General features: G+C 36.4%; 1 protein-coding gene across 10 annotated transcripts in view; it reads right to left on the reverse strand.

Moving 5' to 3' along the window:
• Positions 1 to 23,891, reverse strand: part of PCCA (propionyl-CoA carboxylase subunit alpha) — a 535,620-nt gene that overhangs the window by 247,018 nt on the left and 264,711 nt on the right. For all 10 annotated transcript variants that reach the window (XM_064275261.1, XM_064275259.1, XM_064275262.1 and 7 more), the window contains one exon: positions 21,758 to 21,908. In XM_064275261.1, the coding sequence (XP_064131331.1) occupies positions 21,758 to 21,908 (151 nt within the window). The remainder of the gene's footprint in view (positions 1 to 21,757; positions 21,909 to 23,891) is intronic.

A 23,891-nucleotide genomic window follows, 5' to 3' on the forward strand; every position in this document is an offset into this window, starting at 1 on the left:
CTCAAACATTCAAAATATTGTGACGTATTGTCACAATACTCCATACTCACCAAAAAGAAATTTTTGAGAACTTGGCTTCATATGTAATTTTCCTACCCAACAGGAATGTTCTAGTTCCAAGAAACACAATAAGAGATCCATCAGGTAGTATTACCTTGCATTGTAGATTAATATATTGGCATTCTAGTTTATAAATTGTGCCATGAATCTTTTGTTCAAACAGGTACAAACAACTACAATCATTACACTCCCTATTATGGAACACATTCGCTCTCAGGGACTAAATTTGTATGGTTCTATAGGCCTACAATTAAATGGCCCCAATAGCTAGCTTTTTATAGGCTATTTTAATTTAATCCTGTCTTCTTGGCCACCATCAAGTTGTCACTATTGTTAGTGTTTATGTCTAGACCTCTCACCACTCCCTCCTACTAATCTGGTGCTTCAAATTCTTATCTTCCCAAAAATAAATTTAAACTAAGCTTGCGAAACACAACTGTGAAGTTAAATTAGGTTTACCTCACCTCTGGGTTCTTAATGTATTACACATTTCAGTAGTAACGAACCTAGAAAAAAAATCAAGCTCTCCTACATTATATTGTCATTATCTACATTCATAATTCTAAAACTTATAACAATTCTGACAATTCCACTGTAATCTTTAGCCTGATCATTTAAAAAATATTAGTATGTTAAAACTAGTAAGTCAAAGTATGAGCCGTTTACATAGTCTTAAAGTATTTTCCAATAAACAAGCAAAAAAAAAAAAAAACCAAACCTGTTGCCATCAAGTCGATTCTAACTCATAGCAACCCTACAGTACAGAGCAGAATAGCCCCATAGGATTTCCAAGGAGCGGCTGGTGGATTCAAACTGCCGACCTTTTGGTTAGCAGCCAAGCTCTGAACCACTGTGCAGCCAGGGCTCCATCTCCCTATAAAACACTTGATTAATTACAAAGGGAAAAACTATAACTGTACAATGGAGAAACCTGGGAGACACCACCTGAACCAAGCAGATATCAGCAGTACTGGGATAATCTCATCACTTGCCTCCTGATATAGTGCTCTTGGAAGGACAACAGCATTTCTGCAATATTCCTGACAAAAATGCTAACCCTGACTTTAATCATGAGAAAAAATGCAAACCCAAAATGAGGAGCATTGTTCAAAATAAATGGCCCGGGTTTAAAAAAGAAAAAAAAAGTCAGGACCATGATTGACAGAAAAAGACCAAGTAACTGTTAAGGACTGAGAGTAAAGAGACGTGACAACTAAGTGCAACATGGGATTCTGAACAACAATATTTTTTTCTTTTGCTATAAAAGACATTAGTGGGACAACTGGTGAAATTTGAATAAGGCCTACAGATTAGATGATAGTAAAATATCAACGTTAATATCCGGATTTGATAATGGCACTGAGGTTATGTAAACCAATTTCCTTGTTTTTAAGAAATACAGCTTATTTAGTAGTAAAGGGGTACCACGCCTGCAATTTACTTCGAAATGTTTCAGATTTAAAAAATACAAGGTAGACAGATAAAGATAGATAGAAAGATTAAGCAAATGTGGTAAAATGTTAGTAAAGGGTGTTAAGAAATTCTTTGTAATACCGTAGTAACTTTTCTGTAAATCTGAAATCATTTCAAAATAATAAGCTAAAAATAAACAGGAAGCAATATCACTGGAAAAACTTTTTTCATATTCCAAAAAAGAAAACCAAACCTGTTGCCTTCAAGTTGATTCTGACTCATAGCAATCTTACAGGAAAGAATAGAACTGCCCGCTAGAGTTTCCAAGGCTGTAAATCTTTAAAGAAGCCGGCTGCCACATCTTTCTCCCACGGAGCTGCTGGTGGGTTAGAACCACCCACCTTTCAGTTAGTAGCCAAGCACTTAACCACTGTGCCACCAGAGCTCCTTTTTTTTCACATTACAAAACATTATTTAAATAAAAATGTCTCATCTAACTGAAAACTCAAAATATTTTATAGCCTTTACCTAATCATTCTTAAAACTTAAAAAACTGGTAACTAGATTAATAGGCAAGTCTCTGTCAAGGGGAGCAAGACTCATTAACCTCAAATAAAATTTAACATCAAGGGCAGTCTTAAACAGGAAAAACAGTACATAGTGTAAAGAGGTCAGAAAAAATGAAGGTGTTAACTTGGTCATTATTGAGTAGGAGGGCAATTAAAAATAATCAAAGTTACTCAAAGGAATGCATATTTGGTTGGAATTGTTTGGTGGCTCATGATAAACCAACCTTTATGTCAATGGATACCAAATCACTCAGTCATAACAAAAGCTGCGTCAAAAAGTATAGGACTCAACACATATAACAATAAATAACATTTGAATGGCACTTTAAAATTTACAAAAGCCCTTCATATGCATTAACTTGTTTCTCAAAATCCCACTGTCATTTCACAAGAGGTATAATGGTGAGTGAATATTAGCAATTTGTAATATTAAAAAAAATGTTATCTTAATATACTTTTAAGTAACATCTTTTTGAAATAGATGAACTCTAAACTGACAGATACTGCAAAGACTGGCTTCGTGAAAGTTATCTTTAGTAAGTAGACTGCAAAGCAGTATGATTACCCATTGAAATACGGGGATATTGTCCTGTTATATGAAATTGAGTTTCCTAGTGGTATCTCGCGTAACAGCTCTATCCTTTCAGCTTTTTGTTATTCCAAACAAACAGGATAACTGATGCCATTACTTTTGGTTCAGCTCTTTGAGTTCAAGAGACTCTTTGTCCAGAACAGAATCTAAGATGTACCTATTAAAATTCTAAGGTTCTACCTCCTGTACAGGATTTCAAAATAAAGATCTAGAGTTATTAGATTTTTATCCACAGGACTCATAAAAATAAAAGCATGTTGGGAAATAGGCCCCGACACACCATTCACGTAAATTCACTTTGTGAAAATAACGGCTGTACTGAAGAGCGGTAGTGAAAGTGAACAGATTTGACAATAGAGCTGCCCTACTGGCCCCAACGAGAATAAGCAGATACAAAAAAGGATGCGGAAATCAGTTTTAAAAAATAAGATCTAGATAAAAGAGTTCAGAATTCAAAGACACCAAAATAGTTTATAATATGCTTTAAAATAGAAACCTAATTTTATGTTCCTGGCAAGCTTACATATGCCTATCTGTCTAATAAGAATTCCTTTCCTTCAACTTTCTAATAACACTCAGTAAATAATAACAGAAAGCATGACATGTCTATTTTTTTACCCTTACTTTCCAAGGAAATTGGCTCCAAATAACCAGAACATTCCAGTTCTGGCTTACTCTAACTCATCTAAGAAGCCTGGCCTCTATGACTTCAAATATAATTGAAAAGGTCAACTCCTGCCCACCTCCAAAATGTTCCTTTTGACAAGAATGGAATTTTAAAAATGAGTTACAAATTTATTTTCCTCTAATTTCTCCTTTTCTCACCAGTTACTCTTTTAATTAAATACTTCAAAAAAAAAAAAAGATGAAAATCTGAAGAATCCAGAAATATTTGTTAAAATCTCTAACTGCTCTGAAATTAGAATATATTTGGTTAATCATCATCAGCTCTTGGCAACCAGGATTTTGGTTGCAATAATTCTCAATTTTTAAATAAGTGAAAGAGCAAGAATCAAGTTGCTAAAAAAGTTTCCAAAAATCCTTCTGGAATAAAAGGTCACATACAATGCAGGATTCCCTCTAACGGGATGTGGTAGTATCCAACCTTCATAGGATTCCATCAACAACTTCTGCAGCTATTCTTCCTGGGCAAAAGCAGATTCCTCCTTCGTTGCAGCTATCAATACAAGCTACTGACCTTAAAGCCTACCAGAAGGGGACACTCAGATCTCTGCTCTTTAAGGTAAAGACCAGCCAGCTGACTATGTTTGGACATCTAACTACTTACTTTTTAAGATCTTATTCCTTTCTATTTGGAGAGTTTTCTAATTCTCATAGTCTTTATAGACTATATCAAGGCAGTTTTTCCCAAAAAACCCAAAGATAATATAGCATTTGGCAATTAAAAATTGCTATATATATAGTCTTGGAAACCCTGGTTGTGTACTGGTTAAGTGCTACAGCTGCTAACCAAGAGGTCAGCAATTCAAATCCACCAGGCGCTCCTTGGAAACTCTATGGGGCAATTCTACTCTGTCCTATAGGGTGGCTGTGAGTTGGAATCGACTTGACGGTAGTGAGTTTGGTTTTTTTATATACATAGTCTAAGTTATCTACTGCTGCTGTAACAGAAATACCGCGAGTGGGTAGCTTTAACAAATTTATTTTTTCACAGTTTAGAAGGCTAGAAGCCTGAATTCAGGGTGCCGGCTCTAGGGGGGAAACCCCAATGGCGTAGTGGTTAAGTGCTATGGCTGCTAACCAAAGGATCGGCAGTTCGAATCCGCCAGGCGCTCCTTGGAAACTCTACAGGGCAGTTCTACTCTGTCCTATAGGGTCGCTATGAGTCGGAATCGACTCAATGGCACCGGGTTTGGTTTTTTTTTGGTTGGGTCTAGGGGAAGGCTTTCTCTGTCAGCTCCAGGGGAAAGTCTTTGTGTCTTTGAGCTACTGCTCCTGGGTGATCTTCATGTGGTTTAGCATCTCTCTTCCTCCATCGCTGCTTCTTTCACTTGCTAGTTTAATTTCTTTTATATCACAAAAGACACACCCTACATTAATCCTGTCTCCTGAACATAACAGAGACAACCTATTACCAAATGGGATTATAACCACAGGCATGAAGGTTAGGATTTACAATACACATTTTGGGGGACACAATTCAATCCATAGCATGTATGAATTTAGAAAGGTACATTCAGGGCCCTCATACTAATCTTAGCACAAGCAAAGGCACAAGCAGAAGTGGCTTACAAATTCAGCACACACTTTTATCAGTTTCACATCTTAGAAAAGTATTTCCATCTCCATTTTTCTTCCAGGCTGTTAGACAAACACCCTTACAATGAAAATATTCCTTTTAAAGTGCTTAATATTTCAAGTATGTTTGTTCAATTGTAACAAGAATTTTGCAGTTAACTGACAGAAAATAACAGGAAGTTATTATTTAATTTGTGCTTCAGTCTGCAACTAAAAAAAAAAAAAAAGCCTACTGACAGACATTATTAATAATAACAGTAATAGTAAAAATGTTAACCAGTATTTAGCACATATAGCATGCAATATATTACCGGTGATATTCTCACAGCTAACAAAAAGAATGCTTAGTACAAACTAGTCACTGTTCTGAGCATTTTAAATATATTTATCATTTAATGCTTGCAATCCTATAAGACAAGTATTATAATTACCATCATTTTACAGATGAGTAAACTCAATCACTGAGTAGGTAAGGAACCTGCATATGGTCAGACAGCTAACTGGTAGCAGAGCTAGGAAATACTCCCACTAAGTGAAAATAGTGGATGCTCGCAATTAACAAAAACAATGATTAAATGAATTCCCCATTGATTCAGCTAAAATGGTTCAGAAATTTTTTGGTACCCAGAAACCCAACAGATTTCTCCCTAGAAAACTGTGTAGTCAATTTCAGAGGGTCCAGAGAATCTCCTAAAGCTCGTTAGAGAGATCTATATAACTCAGGTCAGATATTCCTGCTTTGGAAAGACAACAAAACAAATATAGCTCAATACCCCACCATTCCAAATTCCATACTAGCTATCCCTCCAGAGTCATAGAAGAGCTGAGTATACAGGAAGCACTGAGATCTGGGGAAAGGCAACATGAAAAACTGGTAAAGGGCTCCTTTCCCTCATGAGCTAAATAAATCTGGAGACTACCTTCAGAAAACTCCAGGGCAGAATGTGAAAAGAACAGATCATAGGGACAGCTTCGTATGTAGACACCTATGGACTCTTGGGAGAAAGTCAGTACAAGTTCCCAAGAGTGCCTGGTCTCTTTGCCAATGAATCCCAGTAGGCAGTAAGAGTTAAGCTGAATTCTGCCCTTGAGGCTAGGAAAGTGCTGGAAGACATGCTTTTCCTGTCCTCAGGGGTAGATATGGTTGTACCCTCAACTACCTGAAGGACTGCTGCCACTCAGAATATTTAAGTAAGCAGAACCCAGTATTACTAACCCCAAAAATAATAACAACAAAACCTCACTAAGGGGGTACAGCACCAGAGAAAGGACAGTTATTCAGACTAATGAGTACAAATGCCAAGTAAAACAGATGATTCTGATACACAAACTTTGACCAGCTTGAAAACAAAACCAATCAACTAAACCCAGTATTCACGCACCAATCTGTTGATTCTCGTGGTGCTATGGCTCTTCATAGAAAAATCAGATTTGCTATTTCAAACTTTGTTCTTAAGGGAATTGAGCCAAGTAAAGATGCTACTCACATTTCTGTTACCAGAAAAGAAAACAGAAGTACAAGTTCTGAAGCTGGAAAAAGTGACCGTCCAATCAGGAAGTTACAAGGGTGAAAAAAAAAAAGAACAAAGAAAATTATACCCCTCCAGGCTCAAACTGAACCGCTAACTAGAGATAACATATAGCCTAGGATATAGAGCATTTGGTGAACGAGCCTTAAGGTTAGCAAAGAAATTTTTAAGAGAAAATCTACTATTAAAAGAACATTTGAACTGTTTCAACAGTATCAGAAAGCAATCTTTGATATAAGAATGATTTTCTGAACACTATGAAAGATTCTTTTTTCATTCTCCCAGTTAGTTACATTCTCCACCATCAAGTATATCCCCCTCACATACTTACATTCTAAAAACCAGAACAAATAGATTAATTTATCTGGTAACTGACAAAATTACTGTACTGGAAGTAAATGTGAAAAAGAAATGTTTTTATTAAATATTAAATGGGACACAGAAACGTTAAGAGTTGTAATAGCTTGTTAAATGGAAAGAATTAGGCACTGTCAGATGTAATATGACGACGTTTTAAAGAATTTAAATGTTTTTCTGAAACTCATTTAAAGACTTTTTTGAGGGTACAAAACATAATTTCCTGGCAAGTAATCCAAGTTACAAAATGTAAACATAAGTAGCTACATGTTTTGATAAGAATTATTTTATCTAAGTATAAACTATTGGAGGTCATATACCAAAAAACAAGTATGAACAAACTTGAGCAAACTTATGGGCTGAGATAAGTAACCCAGAAACAAATGAAAAAAATACCAAAAGAGCACAGGAACAAAGTATCCTAAAAAAAACACCCTGGTTGTTAACTCCGTAAACACTGATACATTCCCCAACTAAATAACCTAGTATCTTTCGACTATGGAATAAAATGTTTTGTAGTCACTTCAAATTGTCTTCAAGATTATATTATTCCCGTTATGACATAATAAAGCCTTCCTCTGAATCAAAACATTATTTCCCAGCTAATTATCTAATTAGGCACACTTAGTTGAAAGACATATTTTTTAATAAAAATAAAATTAATCTCCAACAGCAAAATTCAATCACTTCTAAAGATATCCATAACAAAAAGTAGAATTCAGGTTATAAAGGAGATTTCAAAAATAAGTACAAGAAATTCTGCACAACAATTACTGCGTTAATACATATACAAACAGTATAAATATTAATAATATTGGTCTCAAAATACATCCATATATATATTTTCTACCATACTAACTGAAAATCAATCACATTATTTCATAGTTACACTTGATATGTAGAGGACAATAATGTCTTTTTTTTTTTAAATATAACTTATAGATTAAAAATTTGGTGACTACATTCACATGAATACACTTGATCTTCACTCTAAACACCTTCTAGAAGGCCTCCCTATATGGCACAAAACAGAGTGTTAAAAACTTTATTTCCCAGACTCACTTGCATCTAATGTTCTAAATATGTCAATTAAATTTATACGCATGAAATTTAAAAGAGAAAAGTGAGGCAGCGGTGCGGCACAGGTCGGCACTCTATGGTTTTCACACTGGCAAGAATGGGTGTTGATTTGGGTGTCGATTTGAAATAGTACACTTACTCCTCACTTACTGACATGGTTAGGTTCTAAAGACCACGTCATTATGCGAAAATGGAGGATGACTACATCAGCTCACGAAATGGGAGGATAACTAAGTAATAACATAATTGCCAAATTATATCACTACATAGCTGCCAAAACATTGAGAATCATGGCCCAGCAAAGTTGACACATAATCGTATTCATCACGGCTAGCATTACTCTCACCTTGTACCTTGATGTTCGTTACTGTTAGACGTACGTCATTAATGTGCAAAATAGGTGGTTAGATTTTTTTACTATTGTCATAAATGCAAAATGTTAGATAAAGAGAGAGTCAATAAATGAGGAGTAGGTGGGTGTATTCCAATATCCAGTTATTAGTTTTAGGGGGGGTGTTACGAGTGAGGGTACACATTTATTTAATCCACAGGTATGATGTGTCTCTAAAGCCATCAATACAGGACTTCTGCTTACAGTTAGCACGGACTAGGTAACAGTGGGAAGGGACGGGGAGGAAAGATCTTTTTAAAACCATAAAGAGCTAAGAATACATTAAGGAATTATCAGCCAAAATCCAAAACATAAAAACACAAAGATGGAAATCCAACAACTCAACACTGTTTTTACCCTAAAAGCAATTGCCATATCCAGGAAAAAAACTGCTGTGAATCTAAGCTGTAGTTTTGATGGTATTGAGAATTTAAAAGAATAATAATAAAGGCCAGGAACCATCAAAAGTGAAAACACTGATAAATCACTTTAAATTGAGGCCGTGAAGAATGCAACCTCAAGATGAGAGTAAACGGAACTCAAACCAACTATTCTCTAGAACTGCAGTAAAGCTTTGTATCTCCTCAGTAGTCCAAGGAACTCAAACTCTGAACTTGGATTACTGTGGTAACAAAATATTACACAGGCATTTGGCAGATGAAAACATCTATCATCCTGGATTTCAATTTATGAATAAAAACAATTTTTTTAAATAATCAGTATATTGTCAAAGATAAGTCACACAGGATAAACCACAGATAACACAAATAGACTTTAGATATTGACATTACCAAACACACACTACAAACAACTAAGCTTACTATGCTCAAAGAAATGAAAGGAAAACTTTGAATTTTGCATAGAAAATGAGAAATACTATTAAAGCTTTGAATTATACTTGAAAAAAATAGAAATTCCAGAACTGAAATATATAATAATTGAAATTGGAAACTCAATACATGACTTCAACGATAAAACTAAACACAACTCAAAAGGAAGGAAGATAAGAAAATATCCAAAAAGGATGAGAAATATCAAAAGAGGGGGTAAGAAACAAAAAGGGTATAATACGAAGGACTAATATAAAAGTCATATATATATATTTTTTTAATTAGAAGTCCAGAAGGAGAGGAAAGAGTTTGTGTCAGAAGTGAAAATGGTGGTTTTGTTTTTTTTTTTTATGCTGAAAAATCTCCATCCACATGGTCTGAAGAAATCCAGTGAATCCCAAGTACATACGTACACATATCAGAGAGAAACTATAGAAAATCTTTAAAGAGAGAGAACTTCATAAATGCTACCAAAAAAAAAAAGTAATTATCCCCAAATAAGCAAAAGGCAGAACGAGGGAAGTCTCATCAGTAACAGCCAGAAGACAGAGGAATAATAGCTTCAATGTGTTGAAAAATATGCTTGCCAAACTAGAATTCTATGAAGACTAAAAATACTTTTCATGAATGAAAGTAAAATGAAGTCACTGGCTGTCAAAAAAGAAAAAAAAAAAAAAAAAAACACAGTTGAGTTTGCCACAAGCAGACCTGTAAAGGAAATTATATAAAATGTATTATAGGCAGAAGAAAAATAATACCAGAAAAAGGTCAAATATCCAGAAACAAATTAAGAGCAAAGATTTGAATAACCGCTCACCATTTAAAATCCTGGTGGCATAGTGGTTAAGTGCTACAACTGCTAACCAAAGGGCTGGCAGTTTGAATCCGCCAGGTGCTCCTTGGAAACTCTATGGGGCAGTTCTACTCTGTCACTATGGGTCAGAATCAACTGAAAGGTGATGGGTTTATTTAAAGTAATAATAAGAGAAATATCCCATGAAGAATAACTTCATACAAGTCAGGAGAGGGTAAACAGAATTAAAATGTTCTACAGTCCTGTAAAGAGCCCTGGTGGCACAACGGTTAAGCACTTGGCTGCTAACCAAAAGGCTGGTGGTTCAAACCCACCCAAGGACTCCATGGAATAAAAGGCCTGGGGAACAGCAGTTCTACTCTGTCACATGGGGTCACTATGAGTGAGAACTGACTCAACTGCACCTAATAACAACAAGGTCCTATACGGGTCTGGTGGGGCAGATGAAGAGGTATTGATTAATATTAACTTTAATAAGTTAAGGATTATGTACAGGTTCTAGCACAAGATTAGAAGCAGTGCATATAACCCCTAAACTAGTACAGGAAAAAGTTTAAATGATAAATATTACAAAAGTAAAAAAGAAAAGAAACTACAAAGTTGGAGAAAAAGAAGGTATTAAAGAAGTTTGTAAATTTAAACCCAAACATATCAGTTGAGAGATTACATTAACTTTCTAAAGCGTAATGGTACAGTTACATGACCAGGATTATCACACTTGGCTAAGAAAATTATATACTGCATACAGAGACACATGTAAAATGTATGGATACAGATGGTTTGAAAGGAAAAGGAAAAAAAAAGACATACCAGACGAAAGATGATCACTGGGGGAGAGGCACTGGCACTCACAGGTCCAGACTAATTAGGACTTCCTTTTTTTACCAATAAGGGAAGAAAACCTACCTCAGAGATCCAAGGACACTCAGGCCTGACTAAAACCAAGGCCAAAACAGAACAACAGAAAACACCCCTTCTGCAACCACGAGCAGGCTAACAACAACCCAGTAACAAGCAACAGCTCTGGATAAGAGACAAGAGCATGAAGACAGACTTTCTATAAAGCACAAGATCAGCAAAAAATCCTAAACCTAAGGGTAGAAAAGGAATTGAAAAAAACATTCTGGCAACCCAGTGGTACATGAAGAATAGCTATAGGGGAAAAAAAAAAAATCCCAAACCCTACCTAGCTCTTGCCTAGAGTGACTCAAATCCCCCTGCCCCCTCCCAACACACAGACACACTAAGGGCCCATTTCCAGGCAAAAGTACTATTTATTTCAGTCTGTACCGTCCTACATATGATGCCCAGCTTTCAAACAAAAATTATGAGACACAAAAAAAGCAAGAAAAAAACAACCCGCTGTCAAAAGCCAAAAAAGAAAATCAAAATAACTAGACTCAGTAATGATCCAGATGTTGGACTTACGAGACAGCAAATTTAAAATATCTGTAAATAATAGATTAAATGCAGTAATGGAAAAGGTAGACACATGTATAAACAGATGAAGAATTCCAACAGAGGTAGAAACTAACAGAAAGAAAAAATCAAATAGAAAAGTTAGAAAGAAAAAAGCACAGTAACAGAGAAGAAGACACCTTGTGATGGGGTCAATGGTAAACGCAACCCACTCCAGGAAACAATTAGTGAACTTGAATATAGGTTAATAGAAATTACCAAAACTGAAACACAAAGAAATGAGAGAAGGGGTGGAAAAAAAGTGGGAGAGTATCCAAGAAAGATAGAGCAACATCAAGTGATCTTTAAAAAAAATTTGCCACTGGGTCGATTCCAATTCATAGTGACCCTATACGACAGAGCAGAACTGCCTACAGGGTTTCCAAGGCTGTAATCTTTTTTTTTTAATCTTCACAGAAGCAGACTGCCACATCTTTCTGCCATGGAATGGCTGATGGGTTCAAACAGCTGACCTTTTGGCTAGCAGTCAAGTGCTTAACTACTGCACCCTCAGGACTCCTTCAAATGATCTTACATACATATAATTATGCTCTGAAAAGGAGAAAAGGGAGAAAAAAGAACACTGAAGAAAGAATTAGAGCTTTTGAAAAAACTTTTCCAAAGGAAATAAATATTTTACCACAAATCCAAAAAGCTCAGAAAACAGCAAACAAGACAAATGACAACAACAACAAAATCCCAGATGTACGGTTTTCAAACTGCTGAAAACCAGAGAGAGAGAATAATTTTCAAGGTTGTCAGGAAGAAAATAAGAACTGAAACATACTTCTAGCCAGAAGCTATGCTTGTTGTTGTTGTTAGTTGCCACTGAGTCAATTATAAAAAATGGCAACCTCATATATTACAGAGTAGAACTGCTCTATAGGGTATTCTTGGCTGTAATCTTTACGGCAGCAGATTGCCATGACTTTTCTTCCATGGAGCCAGTGGGTGGGTTTGAAGCACACACCTTGAGGCTAGCAACTGAGCGCAAACCACCTACATCACCTAAAAACCAAAAAGCCAACCCTGCTGCCATCAAGTTGATTCCAAATTACACGAACCCTATAGGACAGAGTAGAACTGCCCCATAGGGTTTCCAGGGCTATGATCTTTACAGAAACAGCCAGCCACATCTTTCTCCCATGGAGCGGCTGGTGGGTTCAAATCACTGACCTTTTGGCTAGCACGTCCTTTACACCACCTAAAACCAAAAAAAAAAAAAAAAACCCTTGCCATCAAGTTGATTCCGACTCTAAGCAACCCTACAGATCAGAGTAGAACTGCCCCATAGACTTTCCAAGGAGCACCTGGTGGATTCGAACTGCCAACCTTTTGGTTAGCAGCCATAGCGCTTAACCACTACACCACAAGGGTTTCCTTACACCACCTAGAGACCTTAATTTTAAAGGTTGTCGGAAGAAAAAGACACATTACATATAGAAGAAAGTAACAAGTAAAACAAAATTCTATTCAGCAACCATGCTGAAACATCTTAAAGTGCTGAAAAAAGAATGCTGTCAATCAAAAATTCTATACTCAATGAAATTATTTTTAAAAAATGGAGAACAGGCTTTTTCAGACAAACAAAAACAGAGAATTGTTACCAGAAGACATATACTATGAGAAATTTAATGAACGTTCTCTAGGTAGAAGGGATATTCCATGAGACAGAAACCTGGGTCTACACAAAGAAAATAAAAGCAAAGGCAATGACAAAAATAAAGGTAAATATAAAATACAATTTTTTGGTAAATGCTGTAAAATATAATTGACCATCTAAAATAAATTTAGCAGCAATGGACTTTACTGCGATTTATAACATATATAAAGTAAAATACATGACACCAGTAATAAAAAGGATGGGAGCAAGAAACTGGGAATATATTAAGGGTTTCACACATAAAACAGTATAATTTTATTTCAGGGGAGATTGTGACTAATTAAGAAGTATTTTATAACCCCTACGACAAAAATTATTTAAGGTATAAATAACAATTCAATAGTGGACAGAATAATAAAACATATATATATATATATTCAATTCAAAAAAGGCAGAAAAGTGGGGTAGGGAGGTAAATGTAACAAATAAAAAATAATTTAAAATATGGTAGATTTTAATCTAACCATAATTATATTAAATGTGAATGGTCTAAACCAATGAAAAGACATAAATGGTCAGACTGGGTGGGGGAAAAAAAAGACCTAACTATAATAAGCGGCCTGTAAGATACCCACTTTAACTACAAAGATACAGAAAGGTTGAAAGCAAAATGATACAACAAAACGTAACACAGAAACACCATTTAACAGGAATCTGGACTAGCTGTATTAACATGTGACAGAGCAGACCTCAAAAAAAGGAGTGCTGAGGGATACAGATAAGTATATTATAATGATAAAGTGGTCAATTCATCAGGAAGACAAGACGCTCTTAAATGTTTGTGCACCTAACCAAAGAGCTTCAAAATATGTGAAACAAAAACCGACAGAACTGAATGTTAGTTGGAGCTTTCAACACCCCTTTCTTAGATAAACATAGAAAATGAGTAAGGATATGAACATCTGAACAATACTATCGAGCACCTTGTCTTATATCACACACTTATAAAAAAGACTCCACCCCAAAAGAGAATTCTTTTCAAGTGCACATGAAACATTCATCAAGATAAGCCGTATTCTGAGAAATAACATAAACCTTAACAAACTTACAAGAATTAAAGTAACACAAAATATGTTTTCCTGTCACAAAGAAATGAAATTAGAAATAGAAGAATGACAAACGGAGTATTTCCAAATACTTGAAAATTATACAGGACACTTCTAAATAAGCACATAACGCAAAGAAGAAGTCTCAAGATAAATTAGAGAACATTTTTAATTGGAAAAAATATATTAAAATTTGTGGGATGCTGCTAAAGTATGCAGAGGAAAATATACAGCTTTAAACCTTCTAACTTTAAAAGAAAGGTCTCAAATCATGTTCTAAACTTCCACCTTAAGAAACCAGAAAAATAACAAATGAAATCCAAATGAACATGAAGAAATAATAAAGAAAATAGCTGAAGTCAATAAAATTGAAAACAGAAAAACATAGAGACAATCAATAAAACCAAAAGCAGGTTCTTTGAAAAGATCAATGACATTTATAAATCTCCAGCTGGAACAGCCAAAAGAAACCAATTATCAATACAATGGATAAAAGAGGATATTACTACAGACAGACCTTGCAGACATTAAAAAAGGATAACAGAATAAACAACTCTATGCCCATAAGTTGAACAACTTAGATAAAATTGATTGATTTATTGAAAGTCACAAACTAACAAAGCTCACACAAGAACTAAATAACCTGAATAGTCCTCTATTAAAGAAATTTAATTCATTGTTAAAAATCTTATAGGTACATGTCTGTCTATCTGCTTTGCATGTGCAGACGGTCTATGTCTCAGTCTTCCAGGAATGAGGCACGTACACCTACTGGTATCAACCATTCTACGAGGGCTGCATTCATCTGTGATCAAGCCAGACACAGGTGACACTTACACAGCGTTGGCAAAGTGAGAGCCATTATTATTACTTACAGAAAAAAAAACAGTAAACAGTAATAACAGATTCTCAAAGGGGAAATGCTTACCCTTCCCCAAATTACCTATGACCATTCTTTTATTACTGGGCTGCCCGAGGCTTCTGCTCTGCTGCTGGGCCTCACTGGGCATTTGGGCATTGCCTCACTGGTGGGAAGACCCTTGTATAGGACCTTCCAAGCCTCTGCCTCTGAGCTCTTCTCAGCCTCTGCATCCAGTCCCTGCCACACTACCCGGACCTCACTGTCGGGGGAAAGGCATGCAACCCCTGCACGGGACACACTCAGGCCTCTCTTGCCCCAAGCAAGTGTTATAGTTTCTTTTAGTTCTGCTAGCAAACATCTTGCCTGGAGGCATCCAGCTTCATCACGCTGCAGGAAGACTCTTGCACAGAACCCTCTGAGGCAACCCCTGCATGGGGCACACTCAGGCCTCTGCCCTGCACTCCACCAGCAAGCCTCCTGCCTGAAGGTGCTAAGCTCTCGCTCCATGGGCCAGCACACCCACTGTCTCTGCCTTACTCCATAGGCTGGCAACCCCACTGCCACTGCCTCACTCCTTGGGATGACAAGCCCACTGCTGTCGACTCGCTCATTCTTATAAAAAGGGGATTGTTTTAGATTAAGAGAGACATAAGGGATACATATAGCAACTAGATATATGACCCTATTAAAATGTAGCTTGGGGAAATCAGGTCTACAGAGACTTTTGAATTAAAAACTAGATACTAGATGAGATAAAGATGTATTGATACAAAAGTAAAAAAAAAAAAAGTAGAAACTTATAAAATCCCTGAAAATATATAGCATAACCTCATTTTGATGAAAAAATACATATGAATAGATAAGACAGAAGTATACATGTTAGTTTTTATGACCAGTAGCCTATGAATAGAATTAGTTTTTATTTTTTATTGGTTTTTCAATTTGTTATAAAATACAAAAAGATTATTTTAATTAAAGACAAGAAAAAGGCAGAAAGGCTATTTGAAGAAATAATGACCGAAAACTTCACAAATTTGATGGAAGACATAAATCTACACGTTCAAGAAGCGCAACAAATTCCAAGTAGAAAAAATCGAAAGAGATGTACACAAGGACATGTTATACTTAACTTACCAAAAGTCAAAGACAAAGAGAGAATCCTGAAAGCAGCAAGAGAGAAGCAACTCATCACAAGTAGTCCTCCTCAGTAAGATTAAAGGCCAATTTTCACCAGAAACCATGGAAGCCAGAAGGTAATGGGTGATGTATTTAAAGTGCTTAAAGAAAAAACTGCCAGCCAAGAATTCTAAATCTGGCAAAACTACCCTGCAAAATAAGAAGAAGTTTAGACATTCCCAGATAATCAAAAACTGAGGGAATTCATTGCCAGTAGACCTTGCCTACAAGTAATGCTAGACGGAGTCCTGCAGGTTCAAATAAAAGAACACTAGACAGCAGCTTAAAGCCATGGAAAAAAATAAATACCTCCAGAAAGGTAACCACCATATTTTTACAAAACTAACACATGAGTTTTATGTTTTAAGGTTCTTTTTTTTTTTTTTTTGCCAACAGTCTCCTCCCCCATGAGGTATTTTCATAAGCGCACTATGCTAATTACTTCTTTACATGTTACTGTAAAAAAATTAGCATACCGTGCTTAGGAAAACTGAAAACCTCACGCCAGGGAGGGCACATCTGGCAAAAAAGCCCTACACAGGTAAATACAAAAGCCAGTACTATGGTATTTTTTATTTTCACCATGATTTTAAAGACAAATGCACGTAAAAATAATTACGAATCTATGTTAATGTGCACACAATGTATAAAGATGTAACGTGTGATAACAACATAAAGGGGGGAACAGACATGTTTAGAAGGGGGGGTTTCCACTGGGGATGCTGAAGTGCTGGTTGCACAACATGGAGAATATATTAAATGCACCTGAATGTTCACATTAAAACAGTGAATTTTATGATATATAAATTTCACATTATTAAATTTTTTAAATTATTTTAATTAAAGAAATTATTTTTAACCAGGATTATACACCTACCCATGAAAGGCAAAAATATAAAGATATTAGAATATAAAGGAATAGCTTCATAACAACAAGGTACAGGAGGAAAAGATGCAAATTAGAATGCAATAAATACTAGACAACATACTGATATTCAGAAAATATTAAAAACCTCTACAATTCAATAGCAATAAGATAGTCAACCTAATATAAAAATGAACAAAAGGTTTGAGACTTGAACAGTTACTTCACAAAACAGCAATCCAATGGACCAAATAAGATACTCAGCCTCATTACTAATGACAGAAACAAAAATTAAGGTACTTCCTCTCCCATGGCCTGTTTTTATACAATTTATGAGCTAAGATTGGGCTTTACATTTTTAAAGAGTTGTTAAAAAAAAAAAAAAAAAAGAATATGCAACACAGACCATATGTGCATTACAAAGCCTAAAATATTTACTACCTGGTTCTTTAAAGAAAAAGGTTGCCAATCACTGCTCGAGACAAAGCGTGTGCTTGTGTACCATGCTGTTTTCTCTAAACAGCTTTATGGAAATACACTTCACATACTATACAATTCACCCAATTAATCTGTACCATTCAAGGTCTTTTAGTAAATGCACAGAGTGGTGCAACCAGCATATAATCAATTTTAGAACATTTTCATCACCCCACAAAGAAATTCTATACCCCTTAACTGTCACCCCCAATAAATCCATTCCCCCCATGCACTTGGCAACCATTAATTTACCTTCTTTCTCGATAGGCCAGTTTTGTTTTTTGAAGGGCATAAAACTGAAAACCACATGTCCATAGAAATAGTAGCATTTCCTTCAAAGGAGTTTTATACCACAATTACATGACATGACATGGTTGACTATCACATTAAAATATGCATGTTGAGAGAAGAACCCAAGCACAAAATAACATATACTACATGATTCCATTAACATAAAGTTTAAAAAAGAAAAACAGGACAAACTATGTTGCCGTTATTAGGTGCCATTGAGTTGGTTTCGACTCACAGCAACCCTATGCACAACAGAAGGTAACACTGCCTGGTCCTGTGCCATCCTCACAAGTGTTGCTGTGCTTGAGCCCACTGTTGCAGCCACTGTGTCAGTCCATCTTGTCAAGGGTATTCCACTTTTCCACTGAACCTCTACTTTATGAAGCATGAAGTCCTTCTCCAGGGACTGATCCTTTCACATAACATGTCCAAAGTATGTGAGTTTTGCCATCCTTGCTTCCAAGGAGCATTCTGGTTAGACGTCTTCCAAGACAGACTTGTTCGTTCTTCTGGCACTCCATGGTATATTCAATATTCCTCGCCAACACCACAATTCAAAGGCATCAGTTCTTCTTCAGACTTCCTTATTCACTGTTCAGCTTTTGCATGCATATAAGGCGACTGAAACCACCACAGGTTGAGTCAGGCGCACCTTAGTCCTCAAGGTGACACCTTTGCTTTTCAACACTTTAAAGAGGTTTTTTGCAGCAGATTTTTCCAATCCAATTCAATGCATTTTTTGATTTCTTGACTGCTGCCTCCATGGGTGTTGATTGTGGATCCAAGTAAAATGAAATCCTTGACAACCTCAATCTTGGCACCATTTATCATGATGTTGCTTACTGGTCCAGTTGTGAGGATTTTTGTTTTCTTTTAGTAACTAACTATATTACCTAAAAAAAAAAAAGTTGCTGTTGAGATGACTCTCACTCATTGTGACCCTAAGTGTGTCAGAGGAGTACTGTGCTCCAATTATATTACTTTGTTGTTGTAGTTAGATATCACAAAGCCAATTTCAACTCACAGCGACCGTATGTACAACAGAACAAAACACTGCCCAGGAAGACCCTCAAGGAGATGAATTGACACAGTGGCTACAACAATGGGCTCAAACATAGTAACCATTGTGAGAATGGTGCAGGACTGGGCAGTGCAGCTTAGACTTCTACCTTCAATACCATTGATCCTTGATCATATGCTATCTCCTAAAATAGTCTTTGAACTTCATCAGTAACTGCTTCAAGTTCTCTTCACTTTCAGGAAGCAAGGTTGTGCCATCTGCATATCATAGGTTGTTAATGAGTCTTCCTCCAACCCTGATGCCAAATTTTTCTTCAGATAGTCCAGTTTCTCAGATTATTTAATCAGCATAGAGATTGAAAAAGTATGGTGAAAGGATACAACCCTGACACACAACTTTCTTGATTTTAAAGCGTGCAGTATCCCCTTGTTCTGTTCAAAGGACTGCCTCTCAGTCTGTGCACAGGTTCTGCATGAGCACAATTAACTGTTCTCGATTCCCATTTTTCACAATGTTATCCACAATTTGTTATGATCCACACAGTCAAATGCCTTTGCATTGTTCAAAAATAAATAAATAAAACACAGGTAAACATCTTTCTGGCACTCTCTGCTTTCAGCCAAGATCCATCTGACATCAGCAACTGTATCCCTCATTCCATGTTCTCTTCTGAATCTGGTTTGAATTTCTGGCAATTCCCTGTCAAGGTACTGCTGCAACCATTTTTTAATTATCTTCAGCAAAATTTTACTTGAATGTGATACTAACAATATTGTTTGATGATTTCCACATTCCGTTGGATCTTTCTTTGGAATGGGCACAAATATGGATCACTTACAGTCGGAGGGCCGTGCAGCTGTTGGCATAGACCAATTTCTTGGCACGAACAAGTGAAGACTTCCAACATTGCATCCATTTGCTGAAATACCTCAATTAGTATTCTGTCAATTCGTGGAGTCTTGTTTTTCCCCAGTGCCTTCCATGCAGCTTAGACTTCTTCCTTCCATACCATTGGTCCTTGATCATGTGCTACCTTCTGAAATGGCTAAACGTCACCTGATTCTTTTTGGTACAGTGAAGTGACTCTGTGTAGTCCTTCCATCTTCTTTTGATACTTCCTGCATTGTTCAATATTTTGCCTATAGAATCCTTCAATATTGCAGCTCAAGGCTTAAATTTTTTCTTCAGTTCTTTCAGCTTGAGAAATGCCAAGTGTGTTGTTCCTTTTTGGTTTTCTAACTCCAGGTCTTTGCACACTTCATTAAAATACCTTACTTTGTCTTGACTCACCCTTTGAAATCTTCTGTTCAACTTCATCATTTTTTCCTTTCACTTTAGCTACCCTACATTCAAGAGCAAGTTCCAGAGTCTCTTCTGACATCCAATTTGGTCTTTTCCTTCTTTCCTGCCTTTTTAATGACCTTTTGCTTTTTTCATGTATGATGCCCTTGATGTCACCTCATAATTCGTCTAGTCTTTGGTTATTAGTGTTCAGTGCGTCAAATCTGTTCTTGAGGCGGTCTCCGAATTTAGGTGGGATATACTGTAGATTGTATTTTGGCTCCCATGGACTTGTTTTAATTTTCTTCAGTTTCAATTTGAACTTGCTTATGAGTAACTGATGGTCTGTTCTGCAGGCGGCTCCTGGCCTTGTTCTGACTGATAGCTTCTCCATCGACTCTTTCCTCATGTGTAGTTGAGATTTGATACCTGTGTAGTCCATCTGGTGAGAGCCAAGTGTACAATCATCGTTTATGCTGTTGAAAAAAGGTATTTGCAAATGAAGAAGTTGGTGGACTTGCAAAATTCTATGATGTGATCTCCGGCATCATTTGTATCACCAAGGCCATCTTTTCCAACTTCCAATACTTCCTCCTTATTTCCAAGTTTTGTATTCCAATCACCAGTAATTATCGATGTATCTTGATTGCATATTTGACCAATTTCAGACGGCAGAAGTTGGTAAAAATGTTCAGTTTCTTCATCTTTGGCATTAGTGGTTGGTGCATGAATTTGAATAATGGTCATTTGAGCTGGTCATATTAAGCATTGTACTTCAAGATAGATAATGAAATGTGCTTTTTGATGATGAATGTGACACCATTCCTCTTCTGTGTGTCACTCCCACATAGTAGCCCATATGATCCGATTCAAAATGCTTAGACGCCCGTAATTCAAAGGAAAAACCATACAGAAATGCAAGGAGGTGCTTACAATCCACTCAGCTTAGCAGACATCTCTAGGGAGGTTGTGGAGGAATAACTGATAAGGGGAAGAAATTGGGGGCTGGAGGTGTGAAGTGATGGCACATTTTACTTCTTGACCTAGTTAATGTTTATATGGATCTTTGCCTTATAATAATTTTGCCCAATTACACATTTGTGTTCTATGTACTGTTGTATATGTGTATTTATAGTTCACAATTTAAATAGAAGAAAAAAGAAGGGAATAAAGCCACCAGTTATAGTACGGGCAGCTTTCCGAGATCTTGACTGGAATAATAAGGTATGTTCCTCAAGTCAGAAGTTCCAGTGACAGTCACTTGATTTCTCAACTTCATACTTGTGGCTGAGACAGCAGTTTCTCTTGCAGCCCAGATAGGTGGTACAGTTTGGGGAGTCATTCCTCAAAGTTCAGCCTAGTTATCTTTCCTTCATCCCTTCCAAACATTTTGTAAGCACTTAATCCCTTTCTCTTTGTAATATCTAGAGTGATTTTGGTAAGTGGTACACAAACCCTGTCTAGTACAGCTCATTAGTAGTGATTCAAGAAAAAAACATGGAATTTCCGATACGGTACACTGAAAGTAACAAAGTAGAAAGGCTACTTTAAATTATAGTGAAAGCTGTCACTCCTCACAGACATTATTATTAGCAGAAACATAAATAACTTTATTTAACAGTTTGTGAAATTGGTTTTTTAATTTTTATAAAAGAAAAAGAGGTGGTGAGGAAGGGTAAAGCCTACAGGCACAGAGAAGAATAAAAGGTAGAGTTTTTGTTACCTGGAGTCTCGTATTCATTTCTAGGAAGTAAAAATTCTTCCGTGAGTCCACAAGGAATTCCACAGTCCCAGCAGAGGAGTACGTCACCGCTTTGGCAAGAGCCACAGCTTGTTCCCCCATCGCTCTTCGCATCTCAGGATCCAAAAAAATACTACAGACACAGAAAGAGTATTTTTCTACACCGTGGACAAGAATCAAGTTATCATTTGTGCAGATTACATACAGGTTTTTGTTATTTATTTATTTATTTACGTTTACTCAGATATAGGTCACCTGTTTCAATTTAAGATTTTATGGCATTAAGCATGCTTAAATAAATCAACTTCAGCTTTTTATAAAGCTAACATTTGAATTTTCCACATTATACTGCAACTTCAATCCATTTATAAAAAATAGAACTACTTATCAACTAGTGAAACTGACCATATATACTCAGAATTCCTTCAAGCCAACATTGTGAGAAAAATAAATTCTTAGAAAATAAAATATACGGCCAATAAATTCTAAAAACTTGTGTTTCAAAACACTAAATCACCTTCCAGCAGGCAAGTAAAGCAGCCATGTTTCCACTGAACCCTAGAAAGAATAACATCAAATCATGTCTGCATTTTGCTTCTATGCAAGTGAAGCTCTAAGGAGAAAAAAAAAAAAAAAAAAACCACTATTTTCTGATTTGTGGATTAAAACTATTTTCTAGTAAGATTTAGATGACGCTTTGTAGTTTTTTAAATTATGGAATAGTATAAAGAACTCTGTTACAGATTAAATTCAGTCCCTCCTGCCAAAACACATGTTAGAATCCTAACCCCTATATCTGAGGAGGAACTTGTTTGGAAATAGTTTTGTTACGTTAGATGTTACCTGTCTTAGTTATCCAGTGCTGCTGTAACAGAAGTACAGCTGCTATCACAGCAAACAGTGCTGCTATAACAGAATTATGAGCCCTGGTGACACAGTTAATTAGTTCAGCTGCTAACCAAAAGGGTAGCAGTTTGAATCCACCAGCTGCACCCTGGAAACCCTACGAGGCAGTTCCTACTCTCTTATAGGGTCACTATGAGTCTGAGTCAATGATGGCAATGGGTTTGGTTTCTTTTGGTGGGGGGGGGGGGTACAACAGAAATACCACAAGTGGGTGGCTTTAACAAATGAATTTATTGTCTCACAGTTTCTGAGGTTAGAAGTCCAAAATCAGGGCTCCACCTCTAGCGGAAGGTCCTTGTCTCTTCAGCTTCTGTTGTTTGGCTCCTTGATGATCCTCATATCTAATGGCATCTATCTTGCCCCATTTCTGCATGCTTGCTTGCTCAAACTGTTCTTGTTAACTCTCAAAACATGCTGACTTAACTCACACCCCACACTAATGCTGCCTCATTAACATAACCAAGGAAACCCATTTCCAAATGGGATTATACCCACAAGTAAAGGGGTTAGAATTTACAACACATATTTTGAAGGGCATAATTCAATCCAGAACAATACCCAAGTAGGGCATGTTCTAAGTTTAATCACTTTTGAGTTATAAAAAGGTCCAATCCACAGGGATAGGGACATGGGGGTGGGGATGAGGTGAACAGAGGCCATGTCAGGACTGTCTACCAGCCAAGGTACCAAACAACGCTTGGGACTACCTACAAGAAGAAATCGACACTGTCAAGACTCTGGCTTTAATGTTTAGCCTCCAGGGCTGTAAGAAAATACATTTTTGTTCTTAAAGCCATGAATTTGTGGTATTTCTGTTACAGCAGAAACCTAGACAAGCTCCTATGTATTTGTCTCCCACATTTAACAACTATCAATATATTGTAGGGTCGCTATGAGTCAGAATCGACTCGACAGCAGTGGGTTTAGTGGGTTGCTTTATCTATGCTGCATGGCCACTTTTTTTTTTTTTTTAAACAAGGACCACCCATTTTTTTCTTTTTTTCATTTTAAAGCAAAATCCCAAATTAGATATCATTTCATCTGTATCTACAGGATAAGTATTCTTTTGTAACAAACCACACTTAAAATTTAACAAGAGCTCCTCAATAGCATGTAATATCTAGTCAGTATTCAAATTTTCCTGATTATCTCATAAATATCTTTTAAGAGCTGATTTGTTTGAACTGGGATCCAAATAAGGTCCAGACGC

This window comes from Loxodonta africana, chromosome 23, assembly GCF_030014295.1.
Source record: "Loxodonta africana isolate mLoxAfr1 chromosome 23, mLoxAfr1.hap2, whole genome shotgun sequence".
NCBI classification, from domain to species: Eukaryota; Metazoa; Chordata; class Mammalia; order Proboscidea; family Elephantidae; genus Loxodonta; species Loxodonta africana.